Source organism: Watersipora subatra, chromosome 3 (assembly GCF_963576615.1).
Source record: "Watersipora subatra chromosome 3, tzWatSuba1.1, whole genome shotgun sequence".
Taxonomy (NCBI): domain Eukaryota; kingdom Metazoa; phylum Bryozoa; class Gymnolaemata; order Cheilostomatida; family Watersiporidae; genus Watersipora; species Watersipora subatra.
Genome location: NC_088710.1, coordinates 14538603 through 14557653, shown reverse-complemented (window position 1 = coordinate 14557653; position 19051 = coordinate 14538603). Strand labels below are relative to the sequence as shown.

At 33.0% G+C, this 19051-nt stretch overlaps 1 protein-coding gene across 1 annotated transcript in view; it reads right to left on the bottom strand.

Annotated features, from left to right (window-relative positions):
* Window positions 1–13950: 13950 nt before the first annotated feature.
* LOC137390368 (uncharacterized) overlaps window positions 13951–19051 on the bottom strand; it is a 177352-nt gene continuing 172251 nt past the window's right edge. Inside the window, exons 13-14 of the mRNA XM_068076701.1 lie at window positions 15599–15748; window positions 13951–13979 (exon numbers count right to left, since the gene is read on the bottom strand). Coding sequence (XP_067932802.1) covers window positions 13951–13979; window positions 15599–15748 — 179 coding nt within the window. The remainder of the gene's footprint in view (window positions 13980–15598; window positions 15749–19051) is intronic.

The window sequence follows — 19051 nt, the reverse complement described above, 5'->3', positions numbered from 1 at the left end:
GCAATCACTGTCGAGTCCGCCGCAAACACTCGACTAAATTACTATGTACGCAGTGCACCAAAAGTTTACAAACTGAAAACATGAATTAAAGCGCGAGTAACTTTAACTATGCACATCCAACGCTATTTACCGAGACGCATACACTTACCAGCAATATCGGTGTTTATGTTGATTTTACCTAGATAAGTGTTCCTAGACTGACACAGATGAAAGTTGTTGTTGAAAGTTTCTTCTAAATCACGATAAAATATGATATGAATATTAACATTGTTTGTTGCTGTTTAATATCGAGTTTATTATATATTATCATGAACTATCACAATTTATTTTGCTATGTATGAGTAAGGACTCATTCCGCTGTTGAAATAATAATATAATTGTCCCATTAGTCTACCAATCACTGACTACGCCTGATCGCTAATGTTTGTGCCAGTTGCTATTAACGTATGTGACCTGACAGGGGTTAGGTCACAGACGTTTTCCAGGCACTTCTCAAGTCCTTTCATATATGCATAACTTTTTATTGGTATCATGAATCATCAACAAAATAATGTCTTTTGTTACACATCAAAAGAAAAAAAAATTAGAATTATTGAGTGAGTTGAACAAATATGTTTTAAAAGTTTGAAAGTATATAAGAATTTAATCATATAAAACAGTCTCAGAACAAATTTATTTTGCATGTGGAGGTCTGACTGTATTGAGAAAAAATTGTTTGTTTTGACAAACCTGTTCTCATTCATCTTTTAGCCATTATTTTACAGAAAAAATTGCTAAGCATGATGATGAACTTCAAATTACTAAAAGTGCAACAGAAGCTGTTTGATCACAGGCTGCTTTTGTGGAAACGATTGCTCGTCGAGCCGAAGGCACTGCAAACACTGCTGTCAGGTCTGCTTGTAAGGCGGAAAATAATGCTGATTTGGCAAGAAAGATGGCCTGCACAGGTGTGTCTGCAAGCTCAGTTCCTACATTCTATAAATATGTATCACTAGGGGAATGCCCGACGTTGCCCAGGCAATAAAAATCTTTGAACAGAAAATTTATTTGTATCTAACGTATAACAACACTTGCCATTATAATGTTCAATCATACTTCATATCATGAGAAAAGTGTTTGGTATAATTGAAATAAATTAAGAGAGAAAATACAAACAACTGAAAAGGTTTTTAAACTTTGTCAAACAAATGCAACTTTCGAACTTCATGTCATGAGGAAAATGTTTTGCCCAAGCAAAATAAAAAAAGAAAAACAACTATAAAAAGGTGTAAATCAAAATGTGAAATAATTAGCAAGTAATAGCTAAATTACATGTAAGTCTGTATTGCTATGAGTATAATAAAAGATGATTCAGTAATGATACAAATAACACGAATCGAGAAAACAAAATAAAAATCCTGAATATGTTGAATTAATAATAACAATTCTTGCATAGAAGTTTGTGTGAATAAAAAAGGTTACTGTTCCACCAGAAGCTCTCTATCAAAACTTTGAATACGCCGATACTGGTTCCTCTCAACCCCGGTACGAATGTAAAAATGAAATATTGTACTGTCTTTGTCTGACCGAACAGAGGGAGAATGTAGAGGCTTTTCCTATGGAGATAATACAGTTGTCGGCGTGAAAAGAATCGGCCTTGACCGCAATTTAGCAATTGGATCTTACGAAAAACTGAAAATAGAAGATCAAGAAAACACGAGAAAGCATCCTGTTTGATTGAGTAAAACTAATAGAATTCATAGTTTCAAATAATATGTCATTTAATGTGTGCATACGGTATACGGTATACGATAGCGTCTCGGCTGAATATGCCTTGTATAGTGAATTGGTAGAGCGCGTGGACTTGAATCTTGCAGTTGCAATCTCTTTGAGTTCAAATCCGTCAGAATGTGAATTTTTAATTCAAAGATTTTAATAGCTATAGCCGGACATACACACACAAACTTTGGGTCTTTTATATATCGATAATCTCTCCTACTTTGCAGTTTTACTGTATCCTGCGTTTTGTGGCTGTTTGAGTTTCTTCATTTTAATTTAATAATGATAACTTATGTTCATTATTTGGTAGTCATCTTATGTTTGAAAAAGTATAATTAAAAATTCAGTACCATGTACAGCAGTACAGTACATGTATATAATGAGTCAGTACAGTGTACAGCAGTACGGTGCATGTATATAATGAGTCAGTACAGTGTACAGCAGTACTGTGTAACAGTACATGTATATAATGAGTCAGTACAGTGTACAGCAGTACGGTGCATGTATATAATGAGTCAGTACAGTGTACAGCAGTACTGTGTAACAGTACATGTATATAATGAGTCAGTACAGTGTACAGCAGTACGGTGCATGTATATAATGAGTCAGTACAGTGTACAGCAGTACTGTGTAACAGTACATGTATATAATGAGTCAGTACAGTGTACAGCAGTACGGTACATGTATATAATGAGTCAGTACAGTGTACAGCAGTACGGTACATGTATATAATGAGTCAGTACAGTGTACAGCAGTACAGTAGAGGTATATAATGAGTCAGTACAGTGTACATCAGTACGGTACATGTATATAATGAGTTAGAACTGTGTACAGCAGTACAGTACATGTATATAGTGAGTCAGTACAGTGTACAGCAGTGCAGTACATGTATATAATGAGTCAGTACAGTGTACAGCAGTACAGTACATGTATATAATGAGTCAGTACAGTGTACAGCTAGGCCCTAATGATCAGTATGAGGAACCTGTTAAAATGGTTCAGTTAAGACCACTACGCCTACTGTAACACATGTCCATTGTTTTTTGTAAACACACCTGCTACTTTACAAGGTTACAGATAACATTGACACACTTTTGGCGTCAAAATATGAGCCTTTATTTATTTTGTATTATGTACTGTATTCCTTCTTATCGCTCTAGTCTCAGCATGATTGGTTGTATGAAAGAATACCAGCATTGGTGACACACTAATTGAGCACCGTATGAAACATATATACAAAATGGTGCAGTGTTCTATGTAAACATAGCCTGCTGGTGGTGTCGTATTACATACTAGTACGCTAGCAGCCATGTGTGCCTAAGGAAACCGTGAAGTGTAGGCCTACCAATAAAACACATCTGACAGTCGCCTACTATTATTCAGAAGCACCAACAGTTCATGCCGAAAATCATGAGTTTGAATCCCATATGAATCTATTTTCCAAAGTTCCAACCATCAGGAAAAAGGATTCGGGCAGATGGTCACGGCTCTTGTTGCAGTAAAGAATATTTACTGAACGAGCCAGTTATCTGGTTTAAAATTCAAAGTTGAAACTGATTGGTTTAAAATAATTGTCAGTTCGGTATTTTATCTCTGATCAAACGTTGGAAGAATTTTTCAAGAATATTACATTTTATTTCTGGATTTTAGTTTCCATGCATGTTGAGAGAGTTCATCATTGCTTCAATATTGTACTCAACTGGTGATCCAAGTTACAAGCAGCATTTCACTTCATGGCTAGAGACCGGTATGTGTACACTACTCACACCACCTCATTATGGCTAGATACCGGTATGTGTACACTACTCACATCACCTCATTATGGCTAGATACTGGTATGTGTACACTACTCACACCACCTCATTATGGCTAGATACCGGTATATGTACACTACTCACATCACCTCATTATGGCTAGATAGTGGTATATGTACACTTTACTCACACTTTCTCATCATTGTGGCTAGTTTATATGTAATGATAATCTTTTATCACCTAACGAGGTGTTGTTAGAAACATAGGAATGCATAAAAATTGTTCAATTTATTCTCTCAAATTTCAAGCCTTTATTTCATACTAACACTGGCTTGGAGAGCAATTTGACTCAAATTCCATTGATTTTATTCTTTGACAAAAAAGTGACAGTTTTCTTAGTTTCTATTCATTTTTATGTGATTGTTATCACTTAATTCTTTGACGCACATTAGTTTAAGGAAATTTTTTTTTACAATTTCGCATAAAAGAAAACAACTTTGTCCTAGAGATTTACTATCGCAAATTTTTATTGCTGGCATATTCAGTTCAATTCTTTTTAGATATATGGCAGTCACTAACTCCGTGTTTTCTTATATACCAGTAACACCATAGAATGATAACGGTCAAGTTATGAAATTGCTAATGATGAAGTTGTTGCACTTTATATTCTGCTACTCAGTTGAGAATGAGTGCTGTACACGATCCAAGTTTTTTTTTACGAAAAGACAATATTAAATTGCATTTTCTGCAATTTTTTTTTAAAGTACATTAAATAGAGGATATTCCAATCTTCTGGTTGTCAAATTCTTTCAAAAAATTTGTTCCATAATTCTGTGCAATTGTTTAAGCAACTTTATGTGAAGGCTCATAACCATAGGTTAGGAAAATTAATATTACGCTCGCCTTTATTAGCTGTTCTATATCTCTATTACAGACTGGTATGGTAGTACTACGGAGTGTGATGTGCAAATGTGGAAGACTGGTTGGTCTAACGAGATCATAAAACAAAGGAGTAACTTACCTTCATCAGGAGACACTGACACTATATACTAGTACAAATACAGTTTTAGTTAGCTATTGATAAGGTTATAAAACAAAGGAGTAACTTACCTTCATCAGGAGACACTGACACTATATACTAGTACAAATACAGTTTTGGTTAGCTATTGATAAGGTTATAAAACAAAGGAGTAACTTATCTTCATCAGTAGACCCTGACACTATATACTAGTACAAATACAGTTTTTGGATAGCTATTTATAAGGTTAGGTTATTCAAATTTCCAACAGCACCATTACAACACTAAACCTTCTCAATGTTGCTCTCGGGTGTTTTATTAGGAGAATACCTAAACATAGAGTATTAGACTTTTGATGTTCAACTATTCTGTTCATTAAATCAGCCGGTATTTGACCTAACTTCTTACTGCTAATAGAACAGTGCTATGACATCACAATTACTAACCATTCAAAATGAGCTGTTAACCACTTGGACAACTTATCATTGATCAGGATAGATATTCTATGATGCCATCGGGTGAATTATTTATTTTTAAATAATTTTTTTTATATCATTTTGTTATTTAGATGGGTAACAGCTTATGACAACATGAATTATGTTATATTTTAACTGTGAACCAAAGCGTGGAGAGATTTATTCCTTATGTCAATTGGTGCTTACTCGGTTAAAGGCACTATTTGTGCCTATTATCACAAGCCAAATATTTGTGGAAGTTGTCTTCTCTGTTGCTAGTTTTCATTGTAGTGTATCAAATCAACTGTTTGTTATTATGTAATAGGCTTTGTTAATCTAATGAATTCATTGTGTGTTGTTTCTATTGTATAGCATATTTAACCATTTGATGTATGGTAATGTAATATCATACATGTACCAGCTACGATTCATTTGCATTTAGAATATGACTAAATGTCATGTTTCATACGCCTACTTTTATTGCATCAGTCACTGAAAACCAACTTTTTTGCTGTTATGCAATATATGTTTGCAAGAATATCTTTATATTTTTGTGACATACATAATTTTTTAGTGTCATTGTATATATTATGCATTACGTAACGAAGAATAAACTAATAACACACTCTCAAAATCATCCCATTACTGGAGGTCATTAGGTGCTAGGACTGCAAGCCTGTTAGGCTAGCTAGTGCAATAAGTGATGTACAGTTCACAGGCTTCTCAGAAAACTTGTTCAGCCTGTAGAAGCCATGGGATAAAGTCGATAAGAATTCAAGAGTTTAGCAAGTGTTTGTTCATATGCAGACCATCATCAGACTTGATCCTGGCAACTAAAACTACTACAAATTCTGGGTCTTTTGTATTGCATGTGTTGTCTTGCATGTTTTTCAATTATTTAGCATATAGCTATAACAGTTTTATAGGTTGGGATTGTGAAACAAAAATTTATTATTGAATATTACAAAAAAAATATTTGTTGCATCCCTTATTGGTTATTGTGATACGTTGAAAGAAAAATTTTCTTTTCAAATTTTCGTAAATGCCATCATATATGTATTAATAATATAGGCAGCAGAAGTATATCAGCAGCAGAAGTATATAGATAAGCAAAGTAAAAATATATAATCAGCAAGAGTTGTTCTAGAAACTAGTAGTGATAATTATGGTATGTAAGTGTGAAAATGTATAACTATTACTAATACTTACTGTCTCACTTAGTCCTGTCACTTGTACATTTCTATTTAACATGCATAGAAAAACATTGACCAGTAACAAAAATCTGTATAGGAATGAACAAAAGAACAAATTATGATTATGAACAAATGTTCATAATCACAGTGCTTCCGCACTTCTGTTCCACACTTCATTCTTCTTTGATGATGTAATAGCTTGCGCAATTTTATACGGTCATAGAGATACTATAAAACAACTATCTTCGAAGCAGAAAAATAAATGGGCACTGTAGAATGATTGTTAGTCAAGGTTAAAGTATGTTTGTGAAGGTCGATGTAGACGATCCATTGCCTGTTTACAGCGTACTTAGTAGTTGTCTTCGGCTAAAAGAAATGAGAAGTACGTGCAATTTGATTAAAGAACTTACTATGAATATATATATACTAGGTGAATACCCGGCGTTGCCTGGGTAACAAAAATCTTTGCACAGAAAAGTTATTTTTATTTAACATATAAAACAATTACCACTCTAACTTTCAAACTTCATATTATGAGGAAAATGAAATAAAAAATAAAACAACTATAAAAGTGTTTAAATGTAAATGTGAAATAATTAACAAGTAATAGCTAAATTAAGTCTGTTTTGCTACGATTACAATAAAAGATGATTCGGTAATGATACAATTAATACGAAGTGAGAAAACAAAATAAAAAGTCCTGAATATGTTGAATTTTATAATACCAATACATTGCATAGGTGTGTGTGTGTGTGTGCGTGCGTGCGTGCGTGTGTGTGTGTGTGTATAAAAACATTTACTGTTCCAGCAGAAGCTATCCATCAAAACGTTGAATACAATGATAATGGTACCTCTCGATACTGGTAGAAATGTAAAAATGATATACCGTCCTGTCTTTGACTGACCAAACGGAGAGAGAATATAGAGGCTCTTCCTACTCGAGATAATACAATTGTCCGGGTAACAAATATTGACCTTTACCGATTTAACAATCGAACCTTACGAAAAACCAGAAATAGAAGTTCATGGAAAGATAAAAAAGCATCACGTTTCATAAAGTTAATAAAGTTTCAATTATTATGTCATTTAGCGTGTGAAATTGGGAAAAGGTGTATAACATATATGGTAAACTCTTTGAATTGTATGAGCCTTTGTAGACTGGTGATTAGACAATAGGAATACTAACCTGCGGTTGCAATAATTGTGAGTTTAAATCCAGCAAGATGTGAGATTTCAATTTTAAGATTTTAATAGCTATAGCCAAACAGACTACAAGCTTTGAGATTTATTTAGAACTATATATAAATCTCATTGTTTGTCGTTCATTTATCAAACTATAATGATAAAACTTTAGCAATGAAAAATCACCTTTATACTGGATTTGAACTCGTGACATTCAAACTGCAAGTCTACTAACAGCAGTCTACAAAGCTAAACCATTTTTATCATTCCCATTACTCTTACCATATACTGCATGTGAATCTTTTTTGTGATTGCACATCCTGAATGAGCATTTTTATTATTAATTAATATTACCTTTTGCATTTGTCTTTTTTAAAAATAATTTTAAAAGCCATTTCTTTTTACTTTAGCATATTTTTTAAATTTGATTTTCAAATGTGTCATTTCAATTTCAAATGTGTTGCTACAGTCATATTTCCGGTTTTGGTAAATCTGTAAAAAGTACATGCTTTTCACAAGAAAAATTGTATTATCTGGAGTGGAAATCGCCTCTACATTCTCTCTCCGTTCGGCCAGGCAAAATTTCGGACAAAAAAGCCGACATCTCATTTTTACATTTATACCAGTATCGAGAGTTACCAGTATCGTCCATCAAAACATTGATTACAAAGAGTTTCTGCTGCAACAGTAACCTTTTATACACACACTTCCATATACTCATTGTTCATTTTTTCTCTTAATTTATTTCAACTGCACAAAAACACTTTTCTCGTGCTATAAAGTTTAAAATGATAAATGTTGTATTTAATGAATAAAAATAAGTTTTCCGCACGGAGACTTTATTATTCAAATAATGCCAAGCATTCATCTAGTGTATGTATATAGCAGAACATGATACTAATCGAGGACTTATAGAACTTTGTGAATTTGTATAGCCCTTGTGACTGACTGTTATCAGCTGCACTTAGTGTAATAAAGTTTGCTAATATGAGTTAATGCACTTTCATTTCCTTTTACATAGTTATGTAAATAAATACATTGACAAGCAAACCTTCAAACTAAATTCTGCAGATACTAGCAAAACATGAAATGAAAGAAGCAAACCAGCTAGAATGTCTCTACCCTAAAATCATATTTGAAACTAGCAACTTAAAGGTTGACTTGCAACAAAATTCACATTATAGTTATTTGGTATCAAAAGATTCACCGTGTTTTACTCTGCTGTGTTGTAAGTGCAAAATATGTGGAAATGTGATTACAAGCTCTTAAAAGCTCAAAAACAAACAGTTAATCGTGGTCATCACGAAACCGCCATAGATTGGAATCCCTTTCCAAAACGGCTCAAATGGGACGTTGAAGTTGATAACACAGGAAGTGAGATTTAAGAGTAAGCCAAAAGGGTTGAAAAATGAAGAAAGATGGTAGAAGCAACGGTGGCGATGCTTAGTAGAGGTCAAAAGTGTGCATCCGACACACACTTCCTATTGTCAACTATTGTTGTTGATGTTTATAGTACAGTATATGGACCTATCCATAAAATATGGGCTCCGGAGGTTATTTTGGAAACAGAGGATTTGTGCTGAAACGTTTGTATGCTAATCATACACATATTCAAGCATGCATGTTTACAATTTCACAGCATTTGGATCAACGGTTCTCAAACTATAAGCACTTGTTCAAGCAATAATGCGAAGACATGTCAAACTTTCATGATTCTATAAGAGCTTTTTAATAAAGTCTAACTTATATTACATTAATTAAATATTTGTTTAGGGATTATTGTAATATTGAGGTTGGGTAAAATCAGGACAGAAAAGTATTACGGCATCGAAAACTTATGTCTCTGGTTAAATTGATTTATATATAAGATATATTTGTCACGTGATACATGAAAAATATATAGAAGTTGATACAAAGTGAATAAATTATATTATAAAATTCATTATTCATTAATTAAATAAATCTATATACAAGAGAGCTTTTTTATTGCCCTTAATTGAATTGCAATACATAAATACTTAGTCTTACCATGTCATATATACGTTATGACATGATACCCGTAATTTAATGAGTTATATTGATTTAAATCATTTATGACTCTGAATTATGGGATTGCGTCTGTTTCTCATAATTGGTGATGGGATTATCTTAAGGACTCTAATATTGTTAAACTGTGAGAAATAAAATGTTTGATGGATTCTGTCTTCATAAATATAAAAGAGCTAACACTATCATAGGCAGCGTTTATAATGAATTCACACCTTACCTACACTAACAGTTTGACTTATGAGTCAACATGGGCTAGTCAAAGGTTGAGAGCGTTTTTATTTATTACACCATAAGCTGTAAATAGTATTTTGCGTAATATCCGATCTTCGTCACTTTTGGAAAGCCTCTATATTCAAATTCATGAGTGTTATATTTGAGGAAATCAAAAGTTGTGTCTAGAAGTAGAGGAAGTAAAAGCTTGCGGATAGAGAGCTCAGCAGTTAAAAAATCGCTACCCTTTTTCAAACATAAGATAGTTTGAAAGTGAGTTTGAATTTAAGTTAGAGTGGAACTTCTTTCCTGCTTGCCTTAAAAAAGGACCGGTAGATGGGCTGAGAGAGAGCTTGAAAAGAATGGTAAGACGAAAGAAGGCGGTAAAAAATGCAGATTCATTCAATGCTCAATGTTCATTATCCAACACAATCATTATTCTCACCATGCCTGAAGCAATTCGTAATAATAAAACTTCTCTAAACCAAAGATAGAAGAGTGTCTTAGGAGTAAAGGGAAATCAACAAAGTAATCGTGTGCAAAGTAGTGCCTGTCAAGAAAAGCTGCGTGTTAGCTATGTCAGGGTCCTGAGGACAAAACAAATCATAAAATCTACAGATGTGATTTAAATCGAATAAAAATTCAAGTATGGCGATGATGTTGTAGTCATATACCAGACAAAGTGTAATCACTATGTGGGCATCACTATGCGGCCATCATTAAAGCCTGTGACGTGGAAATCAGAGAGTTTGAAATAGTTTCCAAAGAGAGTTAGGAGGCCTACGAGTTTAATTTGTTATAATGAAAAAACACCAGTTCTGGGTAGAGGAGAAACAAATACAGTAGACGTTCCTATAATGCTCTTATAAGGTTAATTCGAGATAGCGTAAAAAATTTATATGAAGTTTTTGCTTCCTACTACATGTACATAAAATTCCATATGATGTAAAGTGCTAAGTCGGGCGAGTTCTAAAATTTGATTTGAACATTAATCTATCTTGCAGCACTTGCAAAAGAAAAAGCGTTACAGCGTATAAGCGTTATACCTACATATTATATACGTATACAACTTTTGCAACTAACTAGTTTGTCGTGAAAGATCATCAGATGTGTCGACAAAATAGAATATAATAGGGTAGCTGCGCATTGTTTATAAATACAAAGGTGATCAATTGGTGCAGGTGTTACAGCGTCGGTCCACCAATTCAAATGTCACGAGTTGGAGTAGAGTCGAAAGTTTTCTTTTACGCTAACCTTGACCCCTGGATACAGATAGACGACGAACCGGTTGTACCACTTTTTTGTAAAATATTTTTTTGTTGCTTTCCAGTAAACGTATAAAATATTTGTTATTTGTTTCACTGAAAAGTACACACAGCTGTTTAGATAAATAAGCAAATCATTGTACATGTAAATGAACATCGAAGTTACGGTACAGCCTATCAAATTCAAAAAGTTAAGTCAAGTTTTTCCGTTTTGTATGGCCAAAGGAGTGAGTTTGGAAAAATCTTGGAACGGATTAGTCAATTTACATGTATTTTACTGTTCGTGTAACAAAAAATCCTTATAACGTGAACGTTTTTGGAACGGATTATTTATGTTGTAGGAGTGCGGTACTGTACTTACTATCCTCCCACAAGTAAAATAAAATTACAGTATGTGTTGTCTGAGTTTGATAAAACTGCAAATCTTTGGACAAATTTTTAGATATGAGTGATTGAGTTGTTCAGAGCTTTTGCAGTTACATTGTACATGTATTTGCATTCTTGTAGAGATATTTTACCAAATAACTTGTTATTTTGTATTACTGTTTCAAATCTTAACTAGCGTTATGTACTTATGCTTGTTGTTATGTATAACAATTAATTTTATAGAATATTATTATGTTATATTTATTCCATATGAATATGCAATTATGCTAAATTAAAACTTTAATTAATAGTGCGATGTGTTTTATAAATTTCAATACGTAAGTCTAATAACCTTATCAAAATCACAGCTTCACATCTTACACACTCTGCTAGTCATATCATACACACAGCCTCAACCATGGACACGTGCTACTCATTTAATAAACCATTAATTTTTTTCATAAAATGCATCTTTGACACCTTGCCTATCTCACGTGTTAAAGTCTAACGGGTAGTACTAGTCACTTCAGAAAGTTTGCACACAAAAAATATGTACAAAAACCAGTCTTTTTGTGAGGCCACACATGTCCTAAATGGGCCTTCACGACCTCAAGATCTGGTCAAATTAAGCAAAAGTGGAACTTTTTGCTCAGCATTTCATGATCTTCTAGGTGGGACAATTCAGAGGTGTATATTTTTAAAATGCAGAAAGTGAATTTAGTAACAATATGTCCAACTGTCGTGTCATAAATTATGGATATGCCCAAATGCAGAGGTAGAAAATGGACACTGATGGGCACTCAGTATCACACTTACATCTTTGCTGTTTGACATGAACACAAATGCGCTTCTGAAGCTTCCTATAGGATGAGTGAATCATTCTTTGCAGTGGTAACACTGAACTTATGTGGAACCTTTACTGACACCTGACCATTTCGTGTAACAACAGCAACATCAGTGCCACAATATCAAGTAAATGCTAGCAAACAATTATCTACCTTTCACTTAGCACTAAAAACTTACCTTGGTGAAGTCCACCGTCACCAGATATGGTCAAATCATTGAGTCCTGCAAAAACAAAATACCCGTTGCACAAAAGATACAAAAACATTAGGTAGGTTTTTATGATTAATTCATGAGCATTGGAACAATATTGACATGCTGTTGCAAGCTGGTAGTGAAGTTGCTTTTTATTGCTAATTACTAGTTGACTTATTTATATAAAATAATATTGAAAAGAACAAATTCAACTAAACTAAATAAAAATTAATTAATTGGAGAGTATAAAAAAGTAGACACTTTCAAGAAAAAAATCTTCAGAATCGAATCCTTATAAACAATATTTTTTGATCTCCTGATCTTTCAAGTGAATAACCTGCAATTCTTATTGTCTCTGTAAAAAGTGAAATTATTTATATACAAGTAGGTTAAATTTCATCACATATGAATATTTCATCACAATGATTAGCTGTGCTTCCCGGCATTGCCCGGGTATTAAAATCAGCTTATAAACAATGAGAAGTAATGAGAGTTGCCTGCCACTTGCTATTAGCCTGGCACAATGCCAATGGAAAGTTTCAGTAAGCTCGCTAATAAGTGTTATGCTTCTAATGACAGTACGCCATTATGTTGCGTCATGGTATTTGCTACCATATAGCGACATATAAAGATTAGCTAACAAATCAATCTCTGTGGCCAAATAGGTATGGTGTGGGACTGGTGAATGGGAGGGTCTGAGATCTAACCTCCTTCGGTACAGATTCTTGATTATAATGATATCTCTAGCTGGACAATCCGAAAACAGACTTGGATAAATAATTTAGAGCTGCACAATGATCGCGTTAATTAAACGATTGACGCGACTAATACAAATGAACGATTAACTGAGTTGGGCCAATTAATCTTCAATTAAAATGCAACCGAGGTGATGATCTTGATGTGGTTCCTTTCCTTTGTACTGTTTAGTCAGACCTGCCAACCCAAGAGTGGGGCAATGCGTGAGATTTGGTTTTGGGGCAATTGATGTATCAATGATAGTATATATAAAATTGTGGAAATTGGGGCAAAAATCTCACGCATTTTCATTTTTTTTGGGTGATTGCGTGAGTCTCACGCTTAATGCGTGAGAGTTGGCAGGTATGTGTTTAGTACCATACGTTAGTAATACTAGCGTAGCAGGTTACTACCATTTAATTTACTAGCAAATAAATATTATGACAAGCAACACTTTCTTGCCAATAAATTAAACCACAATTATTTTGCACTCAACTATGAAAACAAAGTGAGTCGCAAACATAAAACTTGTTTATACAATGCACAAGCGCCGTGCCGATCTAGCTGTAAGCAGCCATGTTGTTAGTTGTTTGAACATGTTTCTAGGTAATAGCAACAAAAGTGATTTCAGTATTATTTAATATCTTACAGTTTATTTTTGTTTATTTTAAAAAAAATTTCAAGTAAATTATACATGGATTTTCTTCTTTTTTTTAAAAATCACAATCATATGTCAGCTTCAGAATATTAGTAATATAAGATTGAGACTTTATTGGAACATGAAATCGGAAAAATTTCTTCCACCCTAGGTAGCGCATTTCTGTAAGTTGTTGGAAGCGTAAACAAGAAAGTGAAGTGCAGTATATGCCAGAAAGAATTTGCTTACCACCACAGCACATCATCATTAAGATATATTTTAACTAATTCTCATCCTACCGCGCAGAAATCATCACCAGCTGTCGCAGACAAGAACTAATACTACTGACTACCGGCACTACTGCCCCCTGTGAGCGGCTATTCTCTAAAGCTGGCAATATTGTATGTAGGAAGAAGGCATCTCTTTATTCAGATAATGTGAATAAACTGTGCTGCCTCAACTCTTGGCTGGCTTAATTATAGACTTTCATAGACAGTTTTCATACTCATAATAATTATTACATTGTAACTTATGTACATTGTACATAACATGTACTACTGCTAACAATTGTTTAAAATATAATTAATCCATATGTAGCTGTATTATTTGTTTTTGAACATGCAGGTTTTAGCTAGATTAATTCTAAGATTAATCGAAGATTAACTGGTTCAGACCAGTTATTAATCGCGATCAATTTTTGTAATCGTTGTGCAGCTCTAAGAAATATATATAGACTATTTGGCCTATGTAAAGTTGAAAGAACTGATGAGTATTAAGGATGAACCCGTAAGCAATTAAGATGAACTTTTGAGTAATTAAGATAAAGCTTTACAATATGTGAGAAAGCAACTCTAATATTTTGAAACTGGTTTTTCCTTAAATAGGCTGTACCAGCTGAGCTATCCGACATTGCTCTGGCAATAAAAAAATCTTTGAATAGAAAATTGATTTGTGGTTAACATATATAACAACATTTGCCATTCTAACTTTTAAACTACATATCATGAGAGAAGAGTTTTGTGTAGTTGAAATAAATTAAGAGAAAATAAAAACAACTGTAAAGGTTTCCAAACTTTATCAAACAACTGTACGTTTCAAACTTCCTATCATGAGGAAATGATTTTGTGCGGGACATGCTCTTTTTTTTGAGGCATTAAACAGTGTGTAACTTCTGAGAATACATGTATTTAACAGATTAATAAAAAAATATGACAGAATATGGTAGTATTTTGTAGTTGGAATTATATGAAAACAATGTTTGCCAAAAATGGCTGAATGAAAAAAAGATATTAATAATAAAGGTTAGAAACTAAATAAGTAATAATAACAGTGTTGGAAAATAAATAGTGTTTAAACTTCAAACACGGTACTCAATTTATGTTTAAAAAAATTCAAGTTGAAATAATAATAAAACAAACTTCAAAAACTTATACTATAAACTTCAAAAGTTATAATATTAATAATAAAGATTGGAAACTAATTAAGTAATAATAACAGTGCTGGAAAATGAATAATGTTTAAACTTCAAACACAATACCTAACTTATGTTTAAAAAAATGCAAGTTGAAATAATAACGATAATGAAACAAACTTTAAAAATGTCACGGTTATAACCTGCAGGCACCACGCTAAAATAATTTGCATGCGCATGAGGTATACGGTATATGAAAGCATCTCTGATCAATGTGCCATTCTAGCTCAGTGGTAAAGTGTCTGGAAAAAAAACTTGTCAATGCATTCGTTGTGAGTTTATATCCATGAAAATGCGGAATTTTAATATCAAGATTTTAATAGCAACAGCCGGAATGATAGACATACAGAAAAACAAACCTGCCTGCATTTGCATTATTTGAAAAAATACTATGTAAGGCATTTGGTAGAAACCTGCTCACAAATGTAAATGCAGTGTGACTAGGCAGTGTATGATATAAAACTCACCTTCTACTACACTGTTAACTGTGGTGGCAGTGTTAAGACCCAGTTCCATTCCTTCATCAGCAGTCTTCCGAACAGCTATTATGTCCCCCTGAGCAGTCGCTATGTTATTTTGATTGGTTTCAATCTCCCGATCATGTCTGTTGACCACACCTTCGAACAAATATGAAATTTTGTTATTAAGAACCACAACAACAGCTTGGAAAATGAATGAGCTGGTCTTACAAAACAGTCTGCAGCTTTCATGTTTATGAGTTAAAACACTTGATGTTTACATTATATGGAATTGCCTATATAATATGATGCAAAAAATTTACATAAATTCTCTACATTAAGTAGAATTTACGTAAAAGCAGGTTTGCGTCATAGCGACCTTGACTGTATTTGTGTTTAGTGGTTGAATTACTTTTGAACATAAAGGTAGAATAGCCAACTACTTATACTTATCATGCTCTACAACATGTAGCACTCTGTGAATATTTAAAGTTAAATGAAAAAGTTCAATTTCTGATATTGAGCTAAAAACATCCCTATATTAAAACCATCAAACTTCCAAAAAAGATTAGTAGAAATGACCTAGAAGCGAGTTCAGCATATGAGCTGAAGGGCATTGTTTTATTAAACCAAGACAAAATACCAAAAGAAAGTAACGTTGGGATTAAAACACAGAAACCAGACATCAAATGTAAAATAACTTAACAATTTTAAGCTTGAAATGACTAAATAAACCCAACAAAATTGAAAAATAGGAAAAGTTAGCTAGACATGTACTAAAAATGTAAAGAACAAGCTAATAGAAATACACAAACCCACTTATGGTTATCACAAAAGAAGTAATACAATGGTTTAAAAACATTCACAACAAGCTACAACAGTCCTTACAAACGAAGAGTAAATTTCTTAGATGTGACATTCGACCAGCAAAATGATAAGTTGGAAGAAAATAGTACATGCAAAGCCTTACAACAACAGAATGATATCTTCCTGTGAGCCTCATTGAAAAATGCAACATAATAGACCTTCTTTGTTTAATGCGGTCTTGATACTTTGGTGCATATGAAAAATGGTTCAGCAATTACTATAAAATCTGTACTATTATTTTCAGTCTAAAACTTGTGCTTAACACACATGAGCAAGAGTGCATGTTGCTAAACGTTATTCTAAATGGCCACACGTATAGGTTTTGCTTTGCTAAAAAACTGTTTATATCCTAATATCGACAAGTTCAGAAGTGCAGAAAAAGAGTTGATGTCAGAAGACACTGGAAAGTATTGAACAGCCAAAAGAAAATATAATGGGACCAAATAAAAGCAACAACCAGAACACAACTGGCCGAGCAAACGAAATAAATATTTTTGTTTCAAAAATGCTAATTTTTGCTGCTGCATGTCTTATAGATATAGCTTTTTTACGTCATGTGTTTTTGAATATATATTGGTAGCATTTGATAGATTATCATTATATAACTTATAAATTTACAGATTTATAACATATTATTTAATAGCATCCTTATGGTTATCTTAACTTGGCTTACAATGGATCGACCCAAATAACTCCTTCTATTGCACATAAAAAGCCAGTTTTGCTGCAGACTGTAGCAAACATATCAATGAGTGCAATGAGCTTTTATTTTACCTTGTTAAATACAGTTATGAAATAAAAACCCACTTTCAAATTTAGAATGAAATAAAAAATTGAAAGCTCCAACAGATTGCACTGAAGGATATAACATCATCGAAGGTTAATTACAAGCAATATAGCTATGAACTGGTAGAGATGTTACTCAACTTTCCAATGCATATTTATTTAGAGATCTACAAGTTGGAGGTAAGTTATAGCAGATTTCTTGCACTCAAAAGAATCGAGGTTGCTTCGTTCGAAAAAGAGTGCAAAATATAATTGTTTTCTCATTTGTAGTAATTGTATCAGTGTTGAACCATTTGTCGTTGTAATCATTGTAATAAATCTGACTTTATCTAGCCATTACTTGCTAATTATTTCACATTTACATACCTTTACAGTTGTTTTAGTTTTTCTCTAAGTTTATTTGAATTGCACCTAACACTTTCACATGATATGAAGTTTGACAGGATTTGTATTTTCATTTTCATATAATGAACTTTGTGTACAACATTCAAATTCTTTGGATATTACACATTGCATAACACTTTGTTGGTTGATATATCTACCGGGGAGCCCCCTTCTAAAGATGGGCAAAGTATATAATTTTTATTATATTTCTAATAATATAATTTATAAATCAATTATATAAATAAAAACTACCAATGAAAAGCACTTGATTGTATATATTTAGACTAACTTAAGTTGCTCAAATTAATTGGGTAAAGAAACTTAGCCAATGGCAACTACACTTACCTGCCACTGTTTATAAGCTGTTTTAAATTTTGAGCAAATGTATAGCACAAGAAGTAAGAAATATTTTTCAACAATTGGTTTTTGCCATGCCTTAAGCTTTCTAATATTTGAATTAGGCATTGGCCCGATATCCATAGAAACAATCAATCACCTTCATTTAAAATGGTAAATGTTGTATATGTTAAATAAAAATAAATCTTTTGTCGAAAAACCTTTTTATAACCCGGACAATGTCATGCATTCGGATAGTACAGTATATCTTTATACACATATATACCTCTTGATGACACTTACTGGTAATTGCGTCATTCCTCTCTTTTTCTTGATTTATGGCTAAACGATTGGCCTGAACACGACGACTCTGATCTAAAATAAATCAAGTAAAAATTTAAACCAAGATTATTTCATTTTGTCTGTCATTCAAAGCAACTACACACTATTACAGAGTACAACCGCAGCTTTCAATAGAAAGCAGAGGAACAATACAAATAAATGCATGATGTCAAAAATATTATACCATTTAATGAGCAGCAACATAAAATGCTAAAGTACATCTCTGGTCAGACACACCGCAATAGGACTGTCTTGTGCAAACTATTTAAATCATTAGATATTTGCACTGCTTTTTTGTCATCATAAAATTGGATTTGTTCTCTACTTTGCTATCAAGGACGTCTACTGACAGTTATTTCAAAGCAGCTGTATTTTTCAGCCTTTCTGTAACTGATCCCTTCCTTATTTCTTACACTGAACAAATTACAATTGCAAATTTATATTCCAGGCTCTTTAAAGTACATAAATTATATCAGTACTGTTCCCGCTTATTCAAGTTCTTCAATATCTTGGCTTTCAAATGAGCCATTTTTTGACATGGTGAGACAGACATTGGTTGGTGTTTATAGGATTTCCCCAGAGCTCTACCACAGAAATGTTCAATGGTATGGGCTTGAAAATTATGACGTCACAATTTACATATTCCGTGTTGTGTGTTCTTACCGCATATTTATCGACTACATGTACGATAATAAGGCTAGTGGCAGGCAAAAGTAGGACAACTCCAGAGAACCAATGAAGATGGCA